The sequence below is a fragment of the Vitis vinifera genome, chromosome 8 (assembly GCF_030704535.1).
Source record: "Vitis vinifera cultivar Pinot Noir 40024 chromosome 8, ASM3070453v1".
Lineage (NCBI taxonomy): Eukaryota > Viridiplantae > Streptophyta > Magnoliopsida > Vitales > Vitaceae > Vitis > Vitis vinifera.
This window is the reverse complement of record NC_081812.1, coordinates 22,569,013-22,592,303: the sequence shown is the minus strand read 5'-3', so window position 1 is coordinate 22,592,303 and position 23,291 is coordinate 22,569,013. Positions and strand designations below refer to the sequence as shown.

The window sequence follows — 23,291 nt, the reverse complement described above, 5'->3', positions numbered from 1 at the left end:
TATAGATATGGTATGGATATTTCTATTTTAAACATAAACATCATAAACTAATTTTTTTTTTCTGTAATTATATTTAAAAAATAATTAAATTAATAGGGAATATAAAGTGTTTTGTAACATAATTGTAGTATAAAAAGTGTTATTATTGTTAATAAATGAAAAAAGCGTGAAATTTGAGAAAATACAAAATTGTGAAATGTAGAAGGGTACTCATCGCATGTAACTATTTAATGTTGATATTCTTTTTTATAATTAATCAATATCAAAATTAACTAAAGTACCATTAATAAAAAGTCCCCTATGATCACATGAAACAATACCTAGTAATCAGTCATGCCATTGAGAATTCGAACCAAGTTGTGTTCTTAATAACACAAACTAAACATCGTGTTTTCGAGAGCACAAACTAAATGTTGTGTTTTTAAAAATATGAGCACTTATAATTGAAAGAAAATAATTTTTTATATAACTAATAACTAGAATAGGGTTATCTATGTTATAAGAAGTTATTACTTGCTCCAATCACATGTGGACTTTCAATAAATATAAATATAAAAAAACATTTAAAGAAGATGATAACTAGGGATGACAACGGGTCACTTCCATCCCAATCCCACCCCATTTATTCAAAATAATTCTCATCCCAGTCCCATTTAAAAAATTAAATGTATGATAAATTCTTATGCCCGCCCCGTCCCGTCCCGTTCCGTTTAACTTTTTTTTGAATTTTAATTTTCTTTAAAATTATTTTAAAATTTTTAATTACATTAAAATAAATATATATTTATAAATAATTAAATTATTATATTTTTATAACTTATTTTATTATTATCTGTATATTAAAAATACTAAAATAAAAATTAAATTAAAATAATTTAAAATTTTAAATTAAATTATTTTTATATATAATTAGGATGGGACGGGGAAAATCCCCTGCCCCCGATTTCTAAAAAAAATTTCAAACCCGTTTATTAAAATTGAACATCGTCCCATTAGGGATGGAGCAGGACAGGTAGTCGAAAAAATTTGCCCCATTGTCATCCCTATTAATAACTAAAAATTAGTGTATTTTCGTAAACAATAAATTTTGTTCATGACAATCTCTTCGTCAAAATTATCTCATAATTATATTAGAAGAAATATCTTAATCTAGTATAGGAAATTGAATTTTATGTTTAGTAATTATATTTAAAAATATTCTTATTAAAAAAATTAGATTTTTTATTTTGTTTTAAAAGTTTTAATTTAATAAAAATATATTTCTTAACTCACATTTAACATTTGAATAAGAGTGCGTTTCATAGCAATTTTATGAAGTATTTATAATATTTTTTATATTTTAAAGATAAAAAAATAAAAAAATAAAAAAAAAATAAAAAAACTAAAAACACTTCTCAAAATAACTATCAAACATACTCTAAATCAAATTTTGAAAATTGTATTCTTATACTCTTAAAAGTTTAAAAGGCTTAAGTTGACAAATAATTATATTAGTATATTCTTAAAAGCTTAAGAAGCTCATAGTCAAAAGTACTTTAATTAAATAACGCTTCTAAATTATAAAATAATGAAATAATAATTAACTTTTAAAAGCAAAATTTTCAAAGTACTATTTTTTTTAACTGTTTTATCATAGTATCATTTGCTTTAGACAATAATTTTAAAAAGTGTTTTTAGTTTAAAAATATATACTTAAAAAACAAAAAATTGGTGTTTAACCAAATTTTAAAAATAGTTTTAAAATCTAAAAAATCATTTATAATATTAAAAAATTATTTGCAATGTTTTATGAAAAAACACAATAAATAATTCTCTTAAAAATACATACAAAAAAATAATAATTAATTTGTTTTATTATCCACTACAATAATATGCATCAATCTACATATACAACAAAACACTCTAATGGCTTATTTGCTTGATTTCGGTAAAATCAAAAGAAAGGGAACCATCCTATTATTACTGAAATCTGAAATAAAAAATATGTGAAAGTGTTTAGGCTATTCCACAATTTGAGAAAACCTATTCTCTCACTTTTCGTTATAGATTGAATTTCTTAAATTTGAGAAACCAAAATAAGTCCAATCCTTTTGTAAATACTTCAATGTTTTCGTGCCAGAAAAAAAGGTTAACATACAACTTACGCTAATAAAACACTGTTTGTTTTCAGGATAATTTTTCTGCTCCAAAGGTCATAAATCTGTTTTCATTAAGAGGTTCCAAACAAGCACTTAATTTTTGTTTTGCCTAGTTCTGCTTGTAATAAAAGAATCAACAGCAAGAAATTGTGGCAAAATCATCAAGAATAGATCATTCATATTTTTAGAATCTATTGCAGAGACTGACAAAGGATACTTTATTAATCACAGTAATTGCCGAGGCAAGAACAGAGATCCAGAAAGGGAATAACAGATCAATACATTAGAATAAATTAACACTAATGCAGCGATCACAATAAATTCATTTATAAAACTAATGCAGCGAATGAATGAATCCCATGGAATCCTAAATCGCCTCACGCAATCTTCAACGCATCGAAACTCAATGTTTCAAGAGAGCAAAAACAGAGAAGGCGACCAAAGAGACAACAAAAACACTGGACACCGGTGAGTAGAACGATGATGCAGCAGACGGAGCAGGCGCCGGAGCCTCATTGTTCGCCGAGACAGTGGTAGCGGCCGCAAAGATCGCCACCGCGAGAATGAGCACGAAGGCCGATGCTATCTTACGCCATTGGTGAATGATGAAGATGAACCAACTCCAAAGCTCAGAGGAAAGTAGGAAACACAGACTCAGGAATCGGACACTGACAGTATGACCAGGGTTTGTGAACAAGGAGTCTATAAATAGGGGATTTTAGAGGAACTGTGGACCCCAGTGTGAAAATTTAGCAGCCACGTATAATTGCCACGTGTACAAATAGCTGACCAGGTTGGTGGTGGGCTCTGTGACATTTTACTTTGCTGTGCCATCGTTTCTTAAAAAAATTTCTTCCTCGAAGAGACATGATGGAAAATTATTTCAAATCTAATTTAATTTAATTATTTGGGATTATTTTTCATTATTTTTAATTATATAATATTAGCACAAACATGGTCAAGAATTTTTTTCATAGATTGATCGTTTGGTTTCTAAGTTTTATGTCTTTATATTTATTTAAATTAAATTTATTTAATTTTATTCATAATAAATTAAAAATACATTAATCAGGTGGAGGGGTATATGCCTCTGCTGTTGCCTTTTTGAAATTAGAAATATTAATGTTTTCTAGGTATATATTATCATTTTTGTAAATTTTAAATAAGTTTTATACTTTTGATTGTATTCTTATTTTATATTTTTATATTTAGATGCTAATGCATAATGATAATTTGTTTTAAGAATATATAAATATGAATTTTTCTTAATTATATATTTTCGATTAGGATTTACAGAAGATCCACTTGATTTGATGACAATCTAAATATCTCGATCCTGAAAATTCACATTTAAGAAAAGCCAACAACATCTTAAAGCCGGTACACAGCTTAGTTTGGCTTATAAAGAAACTGCTTTTAATTTTAATTTTTTTAATATATAACTTTTTTGTGTGTAAGTGTGTTTTTTTTAATTAGAATTTATTTTTTATTTATTTTGGAAGAACTTTGATAACAGAACAGAGAAAAAAAAAAAGAATTAATTAATGTGAATTTATTTATCATTCATAAAATCACATCAATTGCAAAATCATAATCACATCTCTCCTCCTCTCCACCAGAAACATAAAAACATCGCACAAAGCCTCTTTTACCTTCACCACACATCCACACAATACTCAGCAACAGAGGCATAGTTACAGACAACGTACCAAAACTTCGAAATTCACCACCACAAAGCCCTGCTCAGAGATATTATAACAGAAGAAACAACCAAAATACCAGAAACCGGCAGCGCAAAAGCAGCTCCGGTGTCCATTTCCGGTGAAGGCGCTATGGCGTCCTGTGCCGTAACCGGAGATCCGAACGCGAACACTAGAAATGCGATCATCATTATGTGGATTGCAGCGAAAGTGGCGGGATGCATTCTGTTGAATACTGTATTGAATGCTATGCAGGATGTTCTGTGAAAAGAAGTGAGGTGTGTTTGGCTCGATGCCGGAGAGATTGAATTTATAGAGAAATATTGGGATTTAAATCCTCATTTTTATTGCTTTGTTATGCCTTTTGGGATACTACTACGGTGGGCCCGCGGCGAGAGACAGTTCGGTATCGGGTCCGAAACGTTGGGGCCCAGAATGGCCCAAAGCCACAAACGTTGAATTCGACATTTGTAATGATATGATAACACGTGGCTGTACTCATACGTGGCAGTGATTTATTGGGCTTTTCGGAAGCTTTTTGTGGTTTACGATGCAGTGTACTTTCCCCGATGTTCTCATCGCGAGGGTTGGCGTGGCGTAGATGCAATGGCGTCCGTTGGATTCGGAACACGAATCGTTTCGTAGTCCGCGTCACATCAAATCACTGAGATCTACCTCGATTTGGGTGAGGGGTATTAGGGTATATTAGTCGTTTAAACACGTGGAATGAGAGGGCCGGATCTGTTTGAAAATAATTTTTTGTTTTATTGTCAAAAATACTTTTAATTATTATTATTTTGGACTAAAAATTTCTTAGATTTTAATTAAATACATTGAATTTTCATTAATTTGGAATTTTATTAAATATTTTCTTCATTATTTTTCATTTATTATTTTTAAAAATTTTAGGAGAGATTTAAATTTTTTATGTGATTTATTTTTAGAGGAATAAAAAAAATGATGGGTGTAGAAGGGGGGAAGGCGTAGGATGCATTGCGAGGTGGCATGTCCACGACGAAGGTGAAATTAGGTGAGGTGGCGTTATAAAATGGAAAGGAAAACTAGCCGTTAAGCTGTCAGAAATGATAATTTTCTGGTCATCGTGGGCCAAAGCAGAGAGGGGGTGGCTTTCACTTCAACCGCCACATCCTTTGAATTCAGACATCACTCATCACTCATTAGTTTTCAATAATTCAGGGGGCTGGGCCTGGGATACCAAGTAATGTGGAGAGGTAGGGTTATTTTTGGCAATAGGTTCAAAATTAATTTTCAAAATTTGAAAATAATTACTAATTAATTCTATTTTACCTCAAAAATATATATTTTTTTACTTGCTTTTCATAAACATATTATACACTTAATGCATAATATAAAAATTGTCGAAACATTCTCAATATTCTTACGAGGATATGGATTAGAAACTTTTTTACTCATCTCTTCCATGGTCTTCGCATTATCATAATTGTGAGATATCATTTTCCTTCCTATAAGACTTTCTAGGTCCAAGTAACTTTTAATTTTTGAAAACCCATTTCAATCTTGTATTAAAATTATCTATTCTTGGTTTCCAGATGAAGCCCTTCAAATAATGACCACTACTTTTTTAAACGTCGATATATATGCATTAACAGCAGAGTGGAAATTAGTTTCGGTGGTTTGTATCTATGATGAGTAAAGTTTAAAGCGTTTTTCTAAATACCACAACCTAAATAATAATTAAATTAAAAATATAAAATCAAATATGACATAATTAAATAAGTAATATATCATGTTATCCATTTAACCTATTTAATAATAATTAGGTTATCTTGTTTAATAATTAAGTTGATTTAGATTTTTTATAAGTCTATGTGATTAGCCTCCTAACGTCACATTTTTAATGATTTAATTTAACTTATTTATTTAAATGTAAGCTTGAAATGAATGGGTTAAATACATTACAATTATAGTTAAATTAATTATATTATCTGCAATCATTGAATCTTAAGGTATTCTTTGATCCAATTATAGGCCAACTATTGCATTTTGATAGCCGAGGTCAAACTCTAGATATAACAACCTATTTATCTAGACCAAACCCTCTTGTAGTTATTTCCATGCACATGGATGAAGATTTATCTTTATGTATTCCTTTGCCCTATAAGAATTGTCTTATCTTTCCGATATCTATTCTACGTGCTAGATTGGAACAACTCGTTCACTTCAAAGAAGTATCTGTCACCTTATCTCGTCTTTGTAACAATGATGATACTTTAGGCCATACCTTATAAATTATATTCAAACATGATTATACTCAATCCAAATTTGTGAAAAATGTATTAGGTTTGAATCTGTGTTAACGAATTATATTGAAGTTTATCACCCTTAATCAATAATATCATTATATTATATGTAATATGTGTAATTATTATTTTATATTTTATTTCATTGCTTTTTATTTTGATTTTATTACTTTATATATATTTTTTTACTTAATCCTAAATGTTTGTATTTCAAAATTTATAGTTCTACATTAAAAAATTGGTACCATTCGTTATTTCCCTAGGCGTTTGAAATGGTCAAACCATTGATACCACTAGGAACCATCCATATTGACCCACTAACATAAGCCACTAACTCCTTGCAAAACCTACTAAACATAGCACCTCTAACAAACAGCTTCTTCTACCCTAAAAATAGCACAAATTTCTCCCTATAAAATCCTCTCCACCACCTTCATTTTTCTTCAGACCTGCTCCAAAAATTTATTAGTCACCGAGGCGGGTCTCTGCAAATTCTCTCAAATCCTTTTATTTTCCAAACTCTAAATTAACAACAAATTCAGAATTCAATATCATCATGGACATGAAGAAGATCTCATGCGCTGTTCTCATCGCTGCCGCCTCCATGAGCGCCGCCATGGCTTCAGATGAGGTCATGTCTCCCGCACCAGGACCATCCAATGCTGCCCAAGCAACTTTGCCTGTTCTGGGGTCGTTGGTCGGAGCCTCCGTCCTCTCATTCTTCGCCTTCTACTTGCACTGAACTCTCAGCTCAGAAGAGAAGACATGGAAAGGAGAGAGAGGAATGATTAGAGAAGAGAATGGTGGTTGAACTTTTTTATCACTATGTTTCTTGAATTCTGTTGGTATCATGTGTTTGTTAGTCTGGATACTTTTCTATGATACATTGAAATAAAACAAGGATTTTGCTATATGGGTTTCTCAGGATTCCCATTTTTCTCATCACCTAGACTGATCCCAGACAAGATTATATATAATCAATTTCAGAAAGCTTTAATCCATGCTGCAAACGATTACACAACAGACAGAAATGGAGATTACACAAACAAATTTTTATGACATAGTCAGGTGGGGTGAGCTCATGTGGAGGATAGGACAGGATAATATGTGAGAATCAAGCAAACATTTTGGAAGAAACATAGTTAACAGAAGGCCATTTTCCTTTACAATAATTTATTGAAAAAATTCAAACCATCTCAGTTGTTGATAAATTAGGCTCCTCCAAGAAATTTTTGTGCAGTCATGAGGCTCTTTGTCAACCAAATTGCAGTTTCTCTGGACGAGACAGCTTCTTCTCCGAAAGGTTTCAGCACACCAGCAAGCTCTTCCAGTTTGTCCTGTTGAAGCAGCCGTGCACATAGCTCAAGCAGGGACTCTAGCGCGTCGGCCCTCTGCTGGCTCGGGTTATCCCATTCGCCTTTAGTTTCATCTCCACCAACTGCAGTCAGTGTGCTCAGCAATGAAACTTCGCTTGGAGCTTTATTCATCGTATTCATATCGTCTTTCGCCATTACCATGGAGCAACTAGTATTGTCTGTTTTTGCTCCTGCTTCATCCTTACATGGGAGTATGTCGTTGCTTTCTGATGAGATGTAGTCAATTTGAGCCCCGCCTTCTGCCTGGGAATCGGGGCTTTCCATTTTCTGTAGACAGCAACTGGGTTCTGCATTAGGTTCATATTCAATACCTTGTGTGGCTGATGATGAATTTGATGATTCATCATCAAGAGAGCCACCTTTATCTGTAGAGTTGGCACTGGATGTTGCCATTGCCCCATGATTTCCAGGCTGAAGACTCTTGCTCTCTGTTTCAGCCCCTGCAGGAACTTGTGTGTTGGATTCCATTGCATCATCCTCTGAGGTTACATTCTTGATATCACCATCTTGAATTTGCGCAAAATGTTTGGGAGCGGATTCTGATTCGTCTTGTTCTTTTTCATCTCCAGGCTGAGAATTTGGTGTACTCCCGGTAGAAGTTTCGGTGTCAAGGCTTTCCTTCTGTGCTAAAAGGATACCGTTCACCTGCTCATCTTCATTGGTAATGGTTGTGGCACAGCTTGTAGACCCACCTTTTGAACTCTCAACAGCATTGGATACTTCCTCAGGATAGCTTGTAGGATCCACTCTCTTGGTCTCTAGGTTTTCTTCAGTTTGAACTATGGGTGTTGGCTTTGCTTTGTTCTGTAGATTCCTTGGCTGAACATTTGCATTTTCCTCCAATGGCTCAACACTACCCGCCATTTTGAGTACTCTTCCCTCTTTGTCTCTATTGTCCTTTCCAGCACTATGTTTGATAGGTGATGGTTTTCTCGGTGTTTTATCCTTTGAAATGTGCTCAGACTTTACAGGAAGAAAGATGGATGATGTGTTGCGGCAGCGGACCAGGTATGGTTGTAAATGAGGATGCCTTAACAATTCTGCAGCCTGAAATTTAAAATGCGCCAGTAAGAGAATGGATGGTGTTAAAATTGATTATATGCAAGGGTGGGGCTAGGGCTACAGGCTACTTGAACTCACAGTTGGCCTGTGTTCTGGATTCTTCCGCAGCATACTCTTGATAATCTGTTTCCTGTAAACTCAGTTGCAGGATTGACAAGAAAGGCACATCATACATGATTGCTATAGACATTTTCAGTATTTACTAAGAGAAACTTATTTGATTGATCTTTTTCAGAGAAGAAAATACTTACAATGTGGAGGAATATACAATTGGGAGAGGAGAAATGGAGGATCTGTTTATCTTGTTGATTAGTCCAGCCATATCCTGATTGATAGAAAGAGTTATGAATAGATTTTATGTTACCATGAAGTTCATGCTGTGAGTAAATTTCATATGCTCCAACTGTGGCCAAGTGATTTGACGCCATAAAATATGGCTCATGCTTAAACTTACAGGGGCTCTGAATGCTGGTTGATGTGCAGCAATTTCAAACATGCAGCAACCTGAAGTAGTGGAAGCATGTTATTCATAACAGAATCATCAACGGAACAGCATAAAAATGAGAACTATGTTTTTGGGTTTCTTACCTAGTGACCATATATCAGATTTGTATCCATAAGGTATATCTGCTAGAAGCTCAGGACACATGTAGTTGGGAGTACCCACAACCTATATAAATTACAGATGATGTTGAAAATAGGTTGAAGTGAACAACTAGATTAGGAAAATACCATGTTTGGGTGCAGTGATGGATCCATATGGAGTTTGGAACAGTTCCAAGTTGGTAGAGTTTGCATGTCAAGACATTGACATGAAGCATAAGAACAACATTTTAGGTGGATAAACAGGTACCTACCGAGGAAGCAAGGTCTTCCGTGCTGAGCAATTTTGCAAGTCCAAAATCACCTGTATATTCCATTAAAGATAAATATTTCTCATAAGACGTCAAGACAAGGGAACCCAAACTTGATGCAGAAAAAATTCCCTCTCTTTCAGCGAGACTTTTGTCTTCTTACCAAGCCGGATGTCGCTCTCCTTTGTGAGGAATATGTTGGAACACTGAAATTAAGCAACATTATTGTTACTCTGTCACTGACAGTGCTGTTTTAATCAATTTTATTCAGGAATTAGTGTATATTTGTACCTTAAGATCTCTATGAAGGACACGGTTTGAATGCAGATAGTCCACTGCTAGCAACAACTGAGTCAGCCACTTGCAGAGCTTCTAAGGAGCCAAAAAAAAGAGCCATGTAGAATATGAGCATCATGTAGGTACATATATAGGATTTTGATTTCAGAAAGGAACTTTCTGTTTACCTCCTCTGGAAACAATGCTCCTCTGGCCTTCTTTATGGCCCCAGCCCTATTCATCCAAAAACATTAGTTTTTCATTCTAACAGACTATTTAAGGCATATTTTAGTTGTCAGACATGTTTATCCTGATATATTGAGTTGAAGGTGGGAAGAATTGAAGTAGGGTGGGTGGTTTGGCTTAGTCAATCATTTGAAAGTGCTGCTTTATCTCTGAGAAGTGGGTCCATTATATCCCATTTGTGCCATTGACAGCTCAAAGAGATGGTGATTACTTACATGTCGCCTCCTTCACAGTAGCCAGTCACAATGCATACAGAGCATCCCTGCCAAATATAAAGCAAAACACCCATTTGTATCGGACTAAAAATAGCTGAAATAGCGACAATTTTCCATGCTACAAAATGCTTTATGTTGTTTAAATTCCAAAAGCAACTAAACACAAAGACATCATGCACTTACCTTGTCCACCCAAGCATCCTTGTATTCCACTATATATGGGTTATCTAGTCTGGCAATCAGCTCCATCTACAATTATTGTAAATGAGAATATCTAATATCAATCAATTATGAACATATTCAAGTAGCAAGTGATAAGAAGTTTGTTTGCTGCGAAAAGGGCACCATCAAGGATTAGTTACATGCTTGGGTCCTTTTTCATAGTTTGTGATGATTTCCTACGTATTGCATTCTTATATTTGCAGCTGTTTCCTATTAATGCACTGGGGATGATTCGATCGAGACTAAGATTGAGTTAGGTAAGCAGAAAACAAGCATTGAATTCATGTATAATGCCTAAAGCAATACAGGTAGACGGTATGAAAAGATGCTGAATCCAATGCTCAAAAGGAAGATATAGAAAACATATTAAAAGGGTTTAGTCGAGGTGACCTCTTGGTGTGCTGTACGCTTGAACTTCTCTGTTTGCTTAGCCACACGAATCTTCTTTAGAACATATCTATTAAACAGAAAAACACACAATCAAACAAAGTGGAATCTGAATTTACAGCTTTGAGAAAACGATTGTGTTTTTATTGAAGATAATTTCTGTGATTGAACACAGAATTTTGATTTTCCTCCATTGTTCCTTGAAAAATCATCATCTAAGGAATGGACTGTACAGGAAAGGATAGAAAAAGAAGATGGGTAGTCAAATCTCATTAAAAATTCACATAATTCTGAGATCCACCGAGGTAGAGAAAAGAACAAAACCGAGACAAACATGGTAGGGTATTAATCATCTTACTTCTTTTTCTCAGTCTTGTTGAGAACAAGAAAGGCAGAACCGAATGCTCCTCTTCCAATTTGCTCTATAACTTCATAATCTTCCATTTTCAGCCTCGTATCACTTTCCTCCGTCTCCATGAAGACCTTCAAGAAAAGCAAAAGAATCACAGAGAGGTAAAGTCCAGCTCGAGCAGTAAACCTAAGTGTCTGCAATTTGGATCTACTTCAGAAATCTCACAATTGGATGACAATTCTGTAGCAAAAATAAACAGAAAAGGGAAATTTGAGTGCATGGAGCAACAATTACGGGCGTAAAAGGTTCCAAGGGATGACTCTTGAGACTAATGAAGTTCCAGAAACCTTGAGGGGTCTTATAGGTAGGAAGAGACGAACTTGAGTAAAGCTTAATTCCACAGTAAATGATATTAATTACAACATAAATGAGAAAAAGGTGGGAAGACAAACTCAAGTAAAAGCGACATAGCACTAATATAATAATTGAAAAGGCGATTACTGGCCAACAAAAATAGAGATAGATAGAGAGAGAGACAGAGACAGATGGAAGGGAAAACCCAAGAAAAGCAACAAAGCTCAAATGCAATACTTAATTCAAAAGGTGATTATTTACCAAGTATGATACTTAATTGAAAAGTTGATTATCTACCCCAGAGAGGGAGAGGGGGAGAGAGAGTAAAGGCAAAAAAGTTATTTCAGTGACAGGCATGGAAGACTAGAGAAGAGGCAAAGCTTTGCTTGCATTTGCAGATTCATGGAGGATCATGAAGACCAGGGGAATTCTTTCACAGCATGCAGTTGTGATGTCACCATCCTCCAACTGAAGCTCTCATCCAATTTTAGACTTACCCCAATTGCTAGGATCTGCCCACAAAGTCATTTGGTTTGCGCTGTGATGTGCTGGCCAGCCACACCCATTATGGAATCATGGGTACCTTAAACCTTTTTCACACACCGAAACACTTCATGATTTCCCATCTTTGGGTGTAATCATGCTTCTGAATATGCAAATTGTGGGCAATTTTATTTACTTTTTGCCACAAATTCAATTGAGTTGACTCAAATTTTCCCACCATCAACTGTCAAAACCTTTACTAAATGAGCATATAAACCTAATGCATTGGAAAAAAGGGAACTGAGTAGAAAGGTGAAAAGCATACCTGACCCTCATCAGCTCATCCAAATGGTGGGCAATAGCTGAAATTATGCTGTGGTTGAACTGCCTGATGGTTTAAGCTAGACCACCAACTCCTTGTCATCATCCACCTCCCTTCGTCAATGAGACTTTTGGTGTATGTGCTATCCATTTTCAATTGTAAAGGAATCTTTTTTGAGGTACATAGGGCCCCAATATGGAAACTGCCAGTTGAGCATCCAAACTTGCTGTACAACAGTCATTTTATTAAGGAAATAGATACCCAATTCATAAGAACTCCTAATCTTTACTTCTGCTCTAAGTAATAATAAGGTAAGAGGTAACTATTGTAAGTAGTGGTCATGTTTTAGTTGTGAAAGATGGGTCTGATGCAAATCTTTCTGTATTAAAAGAACTAGCCTTGATTTGGCAAGCTGAATGCTGAAAGATTATATACTTTCCCCAAATTATCAGAATGTGACATACTTATTGTAAACATGTTTGGTAGGAAATAGAAAAGAAATTAAAGCAGAGGGCATGGATGTTGGAACACATGCAGCAAGCAAAGCCGAAGGAAGATGATATAAGTTTTGGATCCTAATGCTTTTCTTGGTGATTTGACCCAGATGCATCAAAAAGTGCAAACAAACAGGGAGGGAGACCAAATGGTCCATCCGCCTACACTTCACATAACATTCATCTAAGCATGCCATAGGTGAAGTTGTTTTCATTATGTCCTAAGCGGGTAGAGGACAGAATTGTAACACTGCTGAAGACCTAATGGATCAATTTGAGAATTTCTTCCTTGTTAGGCATGAGTTTTGGGTAAAGCATTTTGTTCACTTTTCGGCCTTTCTTTCTAGCTTCATTTTGGGTTAGAGGGCAAAGAATGCAAACAAATCTGCGAAAAAAATGGTCTTTAGTCATTACTTCTTCTCTGCCCAAGCTCATAGCTCATAGCTCATTCCAATGGATAAGTTTTATTTGATGCCACCTGATTTTGGTTGCAAGAGGGCCATCTATAGAGGTTGTACATAATCATATGACAGCCGCCCAAATTACAGCTCCGTTTCATCAATCTCCTAAAAAGCAGATCACCATGGACCACACCTCAATTGGTGCAATAATTGGTTCTTAATGCGTATCATTAAACCAGCTTAATCAACTTTCCCCTGTCCAATATTAGTGCTACTTCAAACTTCCACAAATGCAGGTCATTTCTAAATCTATATTTTCCTGTCTTACCACAATATCATTTTAACATTATCATATGGCCTACACTCCTTTTAATGCCACGGTTCTTCAATGCAATGCAATTCTACTTCACTTTTTGTTGGTTTTGTCTTGTTATTCAATCTATTTTCGTGTAACCTGACATACAGACCATCTAATCAAAGGAGAAATCATCCAAAATCCTTAAGAAAAGACAGTTTACAATAATCATACAATCCGAAAGCTATATATAAGTACCAAGAATAAGGAAACCACAAAATGCTCACAGGCAAACAAAATTTGTACACAGAAATTCTATTGAGTTGTTCAGTTACTTCCGCTTGGACTTTTTGGATGCCTTGAGGCTCTCTAACTTTCTTTGTGTGGCCTCAAATTCTTCTTCAGTGGGTTCTGAAACTTGTCCACTCCCACCATATTTAGACACCAGAGATGAGAACATTGAATCAAAACGGTCTTTCCTTTCACTTCTGCGCTGAGATATAATTGCTAATAGATCTGATTCTGACTCTTTATTTGATCTGTCAAAGGCATATTATTCATCCAGGGGTCATAAAAGTTAAAACTACTGTAAGCATGAAAACACAACTCTGAAGTTGAGATGACTCACTTTCCTCTCTTCCTTAAAGGACTAGTAGGTGGTTTTGCTTCAGACACTTGTTTTGCCCATTTCTGGTAGACTTTGGTTGCCTTCAGCTCTCCTATGTGAAAAAGAGAATGATTAAGTGTAATTGTGGCAGAATATGCTGTGCATGGTCAGCAATGTACATGTGAAGCATGGCTATAAATATGGTTTCTTAAACAAAACAACAGTCAAGTAGTACAGGCCAACAACTTAAATGGGTCCCCAACAAAGAAGATAATAACAATGATTTCACCATGTTATTTTTCTATGTGGACCTATAGGGTGGGGCCAATGGGTCATCAGATCTTTATTTTCTGATTTTTATCATATGCTTATTTTCTACTTATTAGTTTATAGCTAGTTCTGAGGCCTCACATTAGGGGTTTTCACTAATTCCAAGAAAATAGAATGGCTAAATATCAGACAACTTATCTCAGGAAGGGAAAAAAACAAAAAGAAAGCTAGTAGAACCCTTACCTGCTGATATTGCCTCATCAAGAATATCCTTGAATCGGTGTGAATCCAGCTTAGGGTCAGAACAAAGCATTGAACAGAAAAGCCTGAGAAGGAAAGCAGATTAGAGGCTGATCCGGCAAGCCTAAAAAAAAAAAAAGAAGGGAAACACATTTGCTATTGTACCTGTTCATATTACCCTTGCACTTTTTGTACAGGTCAATCAAATCATTCTTCTCTGAATCAGATCCTCTGTAGTTTGCTTCAAACTCTTCAATATCTGCCTCAGTAACCTGCTACCAATGCAAGTGTTCACATGTCATCTTTCCAGTCTGAAAATAAATAGGAGGATTACGTGAAATCAGAAATTTTCCATAATAAGGCAAAATGATATGACCTTTTTGTACATGGTTCTGAAAAACTCATGCAAATTCTGAACAACTTCACCAGCAAGGTCCTGATCATAAAAAAATTGAGAAATAAGATGCACACTTCCTGATCAATAGATATCATCAATTCTTATGGACACATTTGTGCCCTCAAATGCCATTAAAAAAGAACATACAAAACAAAAGGTTTTCATATTCACTTACAGCATCATCAACACAACCAGTCTGATCATAGAGTGCCCTTTTCTCTTCATCACCAAGAATTGATATCACCTTTTGTAGTTGCTGAAATTTTTCCTTGGCTTCCTACATGAGGGAAAAAAACAAAGGGTAACAACCAGAAAACCACCCTTGCAACGGATATATGGAGAATAGGATTTTGGCATCATTAGAAATCAAATGCACCTCATCACCAGGATTTTTATCAGGATGGAGCCGCAATGCCAACTTATAGTAAGCTTTCTTAATTTCCTGCTGAGATGCCGTCTTTTCCACACCAAGAACCTGTAAGACACAAGGTTATTATTCAGCATCTCTTGCTCCACTTGAAATTTTATTGTAATAAAAAAAAAGTACATCAGTAAACCAAGAAGAGGGAGAATGGGAGAACAGGGAGATCTTTTACAAAATATGAAATGAAATTTGAACATGCAACTCATTGCAATCAAGTCTATTAAAGTAAACAGGGGGACATCGAATAAAGGAAGACAAATAAATGAGGACCAAGCACCAAACAACCATTATCATGTTAATTAGAAGTCAAAGACAGCTTTATTCTGATAATTCATAGCAAGAAAATCCCTTTAATTATGTTTTTAATGTAGTGTAGTTAACTTTCATGCATCAACATCATCTTCCCAAGGATTCTTGATGGTAGAACCAAACAAAGAATAGCAGCTATTAGAAAAGACAAACATGAAAACTAAACCAAGCCAAAACAATCTTCTAAAGACCCAGTAAAATCAAGAACACTAACCTACTGATTCCACATTAAAAAAGGGAGTAACATGGAGCTTGGATATGAAACTTGAGATAAGGAATCGCAGATGAGAAATTAAAATCAGCAACTTAGCCTCAAACCACAATAGATTTACAACAGTCATAAGATCATTACTATGTGCTAAGACAGGGTCCTTTGGCAGGTGCTGTTTGCTCTTTTCAGAATCCAATGGGTGGAAGTTGCTATCGTTAAGGAGGCTCTCCTGGGATGGCCTAGTTCCTTTGCAGGTAAAAGGGATAATAAGGTTTGGAGAGCAGCTCCTTTGTCTATTTTTTGAACTGTTTGGAAGGAAAAGAGCCTTTGGATCAATATTTAGTAATTTGTTTAATTGGGTAAAGATATACATAGACATAGATTTTGTAGAATGGTTAGTTTCTTGTTAAGAGAGGGTATTGTTTTTTGTGTTCTCTCTTGTTTCTTGTGCTTTTAGGCAATATTTGTATACATCCTGTGTACTGTGGTGCATCCTTTTGGCATGTTTTAATTTATATGCATTTTTGCTTATAAAAAAAATAATAATTATTTGCTAGAGTGAGATTAAACATGTTAAGCCATATATGAAATTGATCTAAACAAGGGTAGACATGCAGGAACTACTCTGCTGATCATAATTTGGCATTTGATACAAGGGATTTAAACTAGAATTATCAAAATACCAATCAAAGGCTAATTATACCAATTTAACTCCAAAATATAGAACTAGAGAGCTTGAAATGAATCAGGATTTAAGCCTAAAGAATTTCAAGAGTTGAAACTGGATTTACCTTCTAGAAGCTCTTGTTTTCTCATCATACATCATAACACCCACACATCCCCACCCCTTCCAAAAAATAAAAATCCTTTCTAAACAGGGCCAAAGCAACCCTTTTGAAGCTTGTACCCTTTATCATTTAAGAATGGAAAGGCATAGACAAACAGGCAATGCAAGAAGAAATATCCTCTGCAAGAGAACACATTCAAGTGCTCTGTCCAAGTACCATGTGAGAAGATTTTCTGTAAAATGCCCTCCACTTGGATCAACAGCATGGGATATTTTATTGCTCTCAGTCCAGGGTAAATCAGTGTCACCAGATAAATGTCTGGAACCATGCAAAACAACGACACCATTGAATCTAATCAGCAACCACAATAAATGGCATGTTTCACAGCAGGCATTTTCCCCCCCTTGCAGGGAACGGAGACATGATTCCAATGAGAATAATTTGCATCAGAAGATAGGAACAAATACGCATAGCCATGCAAAGGTCAAATGAAAGCAACACCAAAACTGGAAGGCAGCATCTAACCACCTATGGCAACCTACAAGCAAGATCAGCCCACATTGGGAGAGATTCTGTCCCAGGAATCCAGAAAAGGAGTCCAACCAAGGTATTGGAAAGACCAGCTGTCCACTTTGCTAAAATTCTTAATCCATAATCAAAGCACTGCAATTGCCTTCCACAGAATAATAGTTACCACAAGACATCAACTTCTTGTGGCTTAGTTAATCCCACTCTGAGTGGCCTTCAATTATTGAATAATTGAAGGGTAAGCAGCTCCTATAATCCTTTAGATGGAAAATGACTAATTCCCCAAAATATTCATCTAAAAACAAATTCTGTAGTGTGCCATTTACTATTTTGCAAAAAAAGCAGGCATTATTTATGCTTTGTGTTTGCTTGATGAATGAACCACTCCACTATTTCAAAACCCTAACTCCAAACCGGCCAGGATTTTCTACAAATCGATAGCCTTGCTGGAGTTGGATTTGATTAAGGGTTAAAAAGCATACAAAATGAAGGGATCGCATGCAACACAAAAAATATAAAAATAAAATAAAATAAAAAATAAAACCCCTTTCCAGTCACAAAGAATTGGCGAAATAGGAATACCTTCAAAAACCAGCTCCCAAGAGTTGGTAATGAAACTCCCTTAAATAAGTTCCACAACTTCCTGCCAAAACGGCACTAAACCCTAAGAAACTTCATTCTGAAACCCTTGTTTCTTTTGGTCATTAGGATCCCGTGATTTTATTTAATGAATTTATGATTGTGGATTTTCCGAATTAAATTTGCCCTCACTAAAATGTTTTCTCTTTCTTTTATGAGCTGTGTACGCTACTCATACTCACTTGGATCGACCCCTTTTGCAATCAAACCACTAACTGTCGCACCTAACCCAGGAAAGTTGTCTTATGCATCTGTTCATTCATTAACAAATTTCAACCATACATTTTGATATTACCAGTTACAAAAAATAAAATAATCTTAAAAAAAAAAGTCCAGATCAAGAAAGACGATCATCCAAAACCCTAAAAAAAATTTAAAAAAAAATCCCAAACACCAGTCAACAAGTAATGAAATCTCCTACCATGAAAATGGGGATCGGAAACATTTTCACATACCTCGTACAGGCTCCTCTCGTTTGTGGAAGACTGACTAACATACTCTTCTTCTTTGGAAGACTGACCAACATACTCTTTTTCTTCGGCGATGTTATCAGAAACTCTAGTTTTCTTTTTCTTCCCCATTTTGGTTTTCCTCTCTTTTCTAAGGAAAGACCGAAGGTTCGAAGATGGAATGAACCTGGGTTCAATTTATAGGGTTTTGTTGAGTTCCCGCCATTTCTACCTTCACTTTCCCTTTTCCCGCCGACTAGTGGATCTTGATCCATCTGGCCCGTCCATGTAGGTGGGCCCTAAATGTTAAGATGAGCGGCTCTGATCTTGCCATTGTTCATATTTTTTTAAAAATTATCACCTTACGAAGAAAAATAATCAAATATCTCATCCATTTAGATATTGCCATTTATAGATATTTCGATTGGAAATGTCGCTTCTGTTATACACACACCAAAAAAAAAAAAAAATGAAAACTATTTAAAATTTTTGAAAATTTATGAAATATATTTAATTTAAAAATAATTATTTTGACAAATAATTTTCATTTATTTATAAAACTATGAAAAATAATTTGTTTCCATAAATAATTTATTTATAAAAATAATTAGTTAAATAATTTTATTTTTAAAAAAGTGAAATCATTACTCCTTCTCCCTCAATAATAATGCCACAGACATTATACCCAATTTTGTCCTTTTCAGGAGAAAACTGCTTATTTTATATGGGTTTTTCCCGATTTGCCCTTTTCCTAAATAATCACTATAAATAAATATTTTATATTCACATAAAATTGTATTATTTTTTATTATGAATTATATTAAGATATAATTTTGCCTAATAAAATGCAGGTTTCAAAATTAGCTATATTTGATTTAAAAAAAAAAAAAATATTATACTCATTTTTATATTGTGAAAAAATTAAATATAATTGAAAATAAATTTTAATTCTTTATATAAAAAATAATAGAAAAAGTATAACAAAAGTGAGTTTTAACTCACAATTTTTAAAATATATAAAAAAAATCTTCATCTATTTAAAAATATATGTATTTTTTATAAGTTAAATAATTATTTTCTTAAATACCATTTAATAATATTAAATAAAATTATTCAAATTTAATTTATCAAAATTTTTCTAAGACCTCATGTAATAAATAAGATATTTCTTATCCCCTAATTAATAGTGATTTTATATATTATATTATATAAATCCCTTCATTTTCTCATATTTTTTGTAATAAAATTGAATAAAAATTTTGTTAATTAATATCAATAATAAAATAAGAAATGTTAAAAATAAAAAATTCAATTAAAACTAAAATATATATATATATATATATAATTAAAATTTTAAAAAATAAAATACTTACTCCCATTATATTTATACTTCTTTTTCGACATCTATAATATCTGGGAGAGTATTTTAATTAAATGAAAGTTAATATATATATATTTTTTAGTTTTAATTATATTTTTAAATATTTAAATTTTTTTATTTTATTAAATCTAATTTCAGTTTTTTTGTCTATCGATGTTATTAACATTATAAAGGAAAATGATAATTTTTGGAAAATAATTATTCGATTATAAAAAAGAGTAAATATTTTAAAATATTTTTAAATGAGTGAAGAAGTCGAAGTTGTTTTTTTATATTTGTTAAAATTAATGATTTGAAACTCATTTTTCCCTAACTCTATTTTTAATTTTTTTTTTATAACATTTTCCCTCCAAATTTTCAAAAAGTTTTATTATATATTTATTAATATTTTTCTACAATATTTAAAAAATACAAGGGAAGGGCAATTGAGTAAATAAAGGGAGAATGAAGGTTAGGAAATGAGAAAGCACCGACTCAGTTCAAAGGGATCGTTGGCAGAAAGAAAAGGTAAAGTCTTAAATAGAACCAGGGACACATTTTCCGAACCCAACCCAACCCCTCTCTCTCTCTACCCCTTCCTCCTCTCTCCTGCTGGTCTCTATTTCTCCGATTTATATACGATTATCTCCTCAATTAGGTTAAGCTTTTGCTATCTCATCAAATCAGTTTCAAATTTCTTCATGTCGATTTGACTTTGATTCCGGTTTTTTTTGTCCTTTTAAATTTAAATAATTGAATTAGGGTTTTAAAATTGAGCCAGGAATCATCTTCTGGTTCGATTTTGTGAGTCGAGATCGGCCAAACCTAACCAATCAGGTGAGGGTTTCTCTATGTCTCTCTCATAGGGTTTTTACTCCTGCCTCTTTTCTATCTTCTGCGAATTTTAAATATATCAGTATGAAATATATTTAAAATTCGATTTATATACGTTTGGGAAGATGTATTTAGCTATACATGTTTTGAATGTTATTAGAAGATGTGTGTTCAATATATTAGATATACATGTTTTGAATTTAATACGATATGACTTGTACAGCTTGGGCCAAATTCATCGCTGGGTTGGGGAATTTAGGGTTTTTAATCAACCCATCTGGAATATCCGCTGTACTGGTTAATATTGTGATGATTTCCTTGTTATATATATGTGCTTTTGCTTGTTATTTTAGAAGCTGAATTTTTTATCATGTCAATGGGCTTTGTTAATTTTCGATGATATGGCTTGTAATATTGTGGCCAAATGTTTTATCAACACATTCGGAATATTACCCATTTTGATTAAGATTGTTGCTTAAAGGGGATTCTTTACGTTTTATGTGTTGATTTGTTGTTTTCTATTTGAGATGACGAGCTTCTTGTTCATGTTTGGTTCTTATTGGATGTGACCGAGGCCATGGACCCTTTTCTTCTTGTTATAGATCAGGATTACTAACCTGCTTTTTTATTTTTATATACATTAAATGAAAGGTTTGGATTTTTTTTTTGTTGGCAGACTAGAGTTGAGGGTCTGGACTATAAACAATATGTTCCATGTGTTATTGCTGTTATTATTATTATTTCTTAGCATAGTATTGAAACTAGCATGAAATGATCTCATTTTGCTTGAATTGAAAGGAGAAATGATGAACATATAATTACCACTCAGAATTGTGAACATTACTTATTTGGGAATGATTATAAAATTATATCACTTTATCCATGTTTTGTCTGCTTTTATACTCAAGTGCTCATTCTTGACAGCTTCATGTCTTCTTGTCTTAGTTTTAACATCTGGTGTGAGTTGTAATATGTATGCTCTTATGCAAGAAATGCATGCATGTTTGTTCATACATAGTTGTATTTGGGTTTGGCTCACATTTTATATCTGGATATGTTGGGATCATGATGTGCAGGAGGGTTAAAAGATGGAGTCTCATGATGAGACAGGATGCCAAGCTCCAGAAGGCCCAATTCTTTGCATTAATAACTGTGGCTTCTTTGGGAGTGCTGCCACCATGAATATGTGTTCCAAGTGCCACAAGGACTTGGCCCTGAAGCAAGAACAAGCCAAACTTGCAGCATCATCCATTGGAAGCATTGTGAATGGAAGCTCTAGCGGCAATGGAAAGGAGCCCATTGTTGCTGGTACCGTGGATGTGCAAGCTGGACCAGTGGAGGTGAAGGCCATTTCTGCTGAAGCTTCCAATGACTCATCCTCAAACCAGATCATTGAGTCCAAGGTCAAGGAGGGACCAAATCGGTGCACCGCATGTCGAAAGCGTGTAGGTTTAACGGGTTTCAATTGCAAATGTGGTAACCTCTTTTGTGCAGTTCATCGCTACTCTGACAAACATGACTGCCCCTTTGATTACCGGACTGCTGCACGGGATGCTATTGCTAAAGCCAACCCTGTTGTCAAAGCTGAAAAGCTCGATAAAATCTAAGTACCATGGTTTATGTCTGAAGTAAAATGCTTCTCTTGTCATCCATGTGTCTTTGTCTAAGTTGGCTGCTTGTCTTGTTAGGTGTCCTTTATTGATACAAATGGTTCAGGTTGTGAGAGTGAGGGCATCTTTGCAGTCTAAAGAACTCTATATTCCTTGTTGATTGGCGAGGATTGGTATGTTGGCTCCTGTGTGTAAGTCTTTATTTGTGCTGGTTTGATGAACATCTTTGTGGTTACATTGTATTTTGCTCAACTGATTGTTACGCATTCTCTCTGGTAGTACATGCTAAATGGTATTTGCCCCATTTATTAGTATGAAATACATATATGTGTGTTAATATTTTTTTCTTTATTTTTTTCTCTTGGTGGTGGTCCATTTTTAACTTCATACTTCACTGATGTGTTCAACATAGATTTGGAACCATGTCATCAAGATACGAATGGTGAATCTTTCTTTTTCCTGGTTGTAAATCGACATGTTTTTACTTCAATCTTTTGTTCCTGTTATTGTATTCATCTGGAGGATTACTGGATTTTGGATGTCTTTATCACAGTTCAGACTAGGACTGTAGATTTGGTATATGCTTCTATTGGCTCTATTACACTTTTATGTTTCCTTTTTAGGCTTTATTTATGAATATTTATTCATCTTTTACTAGTATAGATGCATCTTGTTATCTTTGCCCACTGATACTTCTAATAGACTTATTGGAGGTACTCCACTGATGCAATTCTAAGAAGGTTTTTCTGTTATGGATAGGCACTATACTAATCAGACGGTAATCAAAGCGTGACTGGGCAATCCATAGGAACCATGGGGGGAGAGACCTGAATTTGAGATGATGTGATGTGCCAGTTATTTGTTCCCTTTTAGCAAGTATTTTTTATGTTATGTTTGTCCCATATAATAATTCTGGTCCAAAGTTAATTTTTTTTTTTTACATCCACTGTGCAGTCAAAGTGTCATCCACCACTGGGCTTTTCTAGTTTTATTCTAGGTTTCTGTTATCTGGTCTATGCAAATAAGATGGTTGGTTGAGGTTTCTTCAAGGAGTGGTGGGTTATTTCAGCAGATGCTCAGAAATTATAGCAGGTTGGTTGATGTTGTATAAGCATTGGATATTTTAGGATCTGCAGATGTTCCAAGTTTTTAGTATTCAAGAAGTA

At 34.2% G+C, this 23,291-nt stretch overlaps 3 protein-coding genes across 9 annotated transcripts; 1 reads left to right on the top strand and 2 right to left on the bottom strand.

Moving 5' to 3' along the window:
• Positions 1-7,072: 7,072 nt before the first annotated feature.
• LOC100246952 (serine/threonine-protein kinase Nek6) lies at positions 7,073-12,392 on the bottom strand. Of its 5 annotated transcripts, XM_010655510.3 has the most exons (15): positions 12,273-12,369; positions 11,962-12,191; positions 11,117-11,241; positions 10,762-10,828; positions 10,333-10,398; positions 10,150-10,196; positions 9,877-9,922; positions 9,704-9,784; positions 9,576-9,618; positions 9,416-9,465; positions 9,147-9,228; positions 9,013-9,062; positions 8,810-8,883; positions 8,637-8,688; positions 7,073-8,543 (listed from the first exon to the last, which is right to left on the bottom strand). In XM_010655510.3, the coding sequence occupies exons 3-15, from the start codon at positions 11,233-11,235 to the stop codon at positions 7,332-7,334; spliced, it is 1,989 nt and encodes a 662-aa protein (XP_010653812.1). In that variant the 5' UTR covers positions 11,236-11,241; positions 11,962-12,191; positions 12,273-12,369; the 3' UTR covers positions 7,073-7,331. The 5 variants fall into 5 exon arrangements, with proteins under 5 accessions (XP_010653812.1, XP_010653813.1, XP_059595300.1 ...); XM_010655511.3 differs by lacking the exon at positions 11,962-12,191 and having other exon boundaries at positions 12,273-12,392; XM_059739317.1 differs by lacking the exons at positions 11,962-12,191; positions 12,273-12,369 and adding an exon at positions 11,726-11,744.
• A 1,243-nt stretch (positions 12,393-13,635) lies between these two features.
• LOC100265910 (chaperone protein dnaJ 6) lies at positions 13,636-18,677 on the bottom strand. Its single transcript, XM_002283024.5, has 8 exons — positions 18,328-18,677; positions 15,350-15,448; positions 15,149-15,250; positions 14,953-15,012; positions 14,742-14,848; positions 14,580-14,662; positions 14,088-14,178; positions 13,636-13,998 (listed from the first exon to the last, which is right to left on the bottom strand). Exons 1-8 carry the CDS (start codon positions 18,451-18,453, stop codon positions 13,791-13,793), a joined length of 876 nt encoding a protein of 291 aa, XP_002283060.1. The 5' UTR covers positions 18,454-18,677; the 3' UTR covers positions 13,636-13,790.
• A 1,453-nt stretch (positions 18,678-20,130) lies between these two features.
• LOC100243583 (zinc finger A20 and AN1 domain-containing stress-associated protein 8-like) lies at positions 20,131-22,444 on the top strand. 3 transcript variants are annotated; one of them, XM_010655513.3, is made up of 3 exons: positions 20,131-20,209; positions 20,444-20,518; positions 21,592-22,444. In XM_010655513.3, exon 3 carries the CDS (start codon positions 21,604-21,606, stop codon positions 22,120-22,122), a length of 519 nt encoding a protein of 172 aa, XP_010653815.1. In that variant the 5' UTR covers positions 20,131-20,209; positions 20,444-20,518; positions 21,592-21,603; the 3' UTR covers positions 22,123-22,444. The 3 variants fall into 3 exon arrangements, with proteins under 3 accessions (XP_010653815.1, XP_010653814.1, XP_002283050.1); XM_010655512.3 differs by having other exon boundaries at positions 20,191-20,339; XM_002283014.5 differs by having other exon boundaries at positions 20,191-20,518.
• The last annotated feature ends 847 nt before the right edge of the window (positions 22,445-23,291 follow it).

Coding starts and splice junctions, on each gene's coding strand:
- LOC100265910 (XM_002283024.5), bottom strand. CDS start 18,453: ATGGGGAAGAAAAAGAAAACTAGAGTTTCTGATAACATCGCCGAAGAA. Junction 15,251..15,349: donor ATAAAAATCCTGGTGATGAG/GTGCATTTGATT, acceptor TCCCTCATGTAG/GAAGCCAAGGAAAAATTTCA. Junction 14,179..14,579: donor TGATGAGGCAATATCAGCAG/GTAAGGGTTCTA, acceptor TTTTTCACATAG/GAGAGCTGAAGGCAACCAAA.
- LOC100243583 (XM_010655513.3), top strand. CDS start 21,604: ATGGAGTCTCATGATGAGACAGGATGCCAAGCTCCAGAAGGCCCAATT.
- LOC100246952 (XM_010655511.3), bottom strand. CDS start 11,235: ATGGAGACGGAGGAAAGTGATACGAGGCTGAAAATGGAAGATTATGAA. Junction 10,197..10,332: donor AGGATGCTTGGGTGGACAAG/GTAAGTGCATGA, acceptor TATATTTGGCAG/GGATGCTCTGTATGCATTGT. Junction 9,063..9,146: donor ATCTGATATATGGTCACTAG/GTAAGAAACCCA, acceptor CCACTACTTCAG/GTTGCTGCATGTTTGAAATT.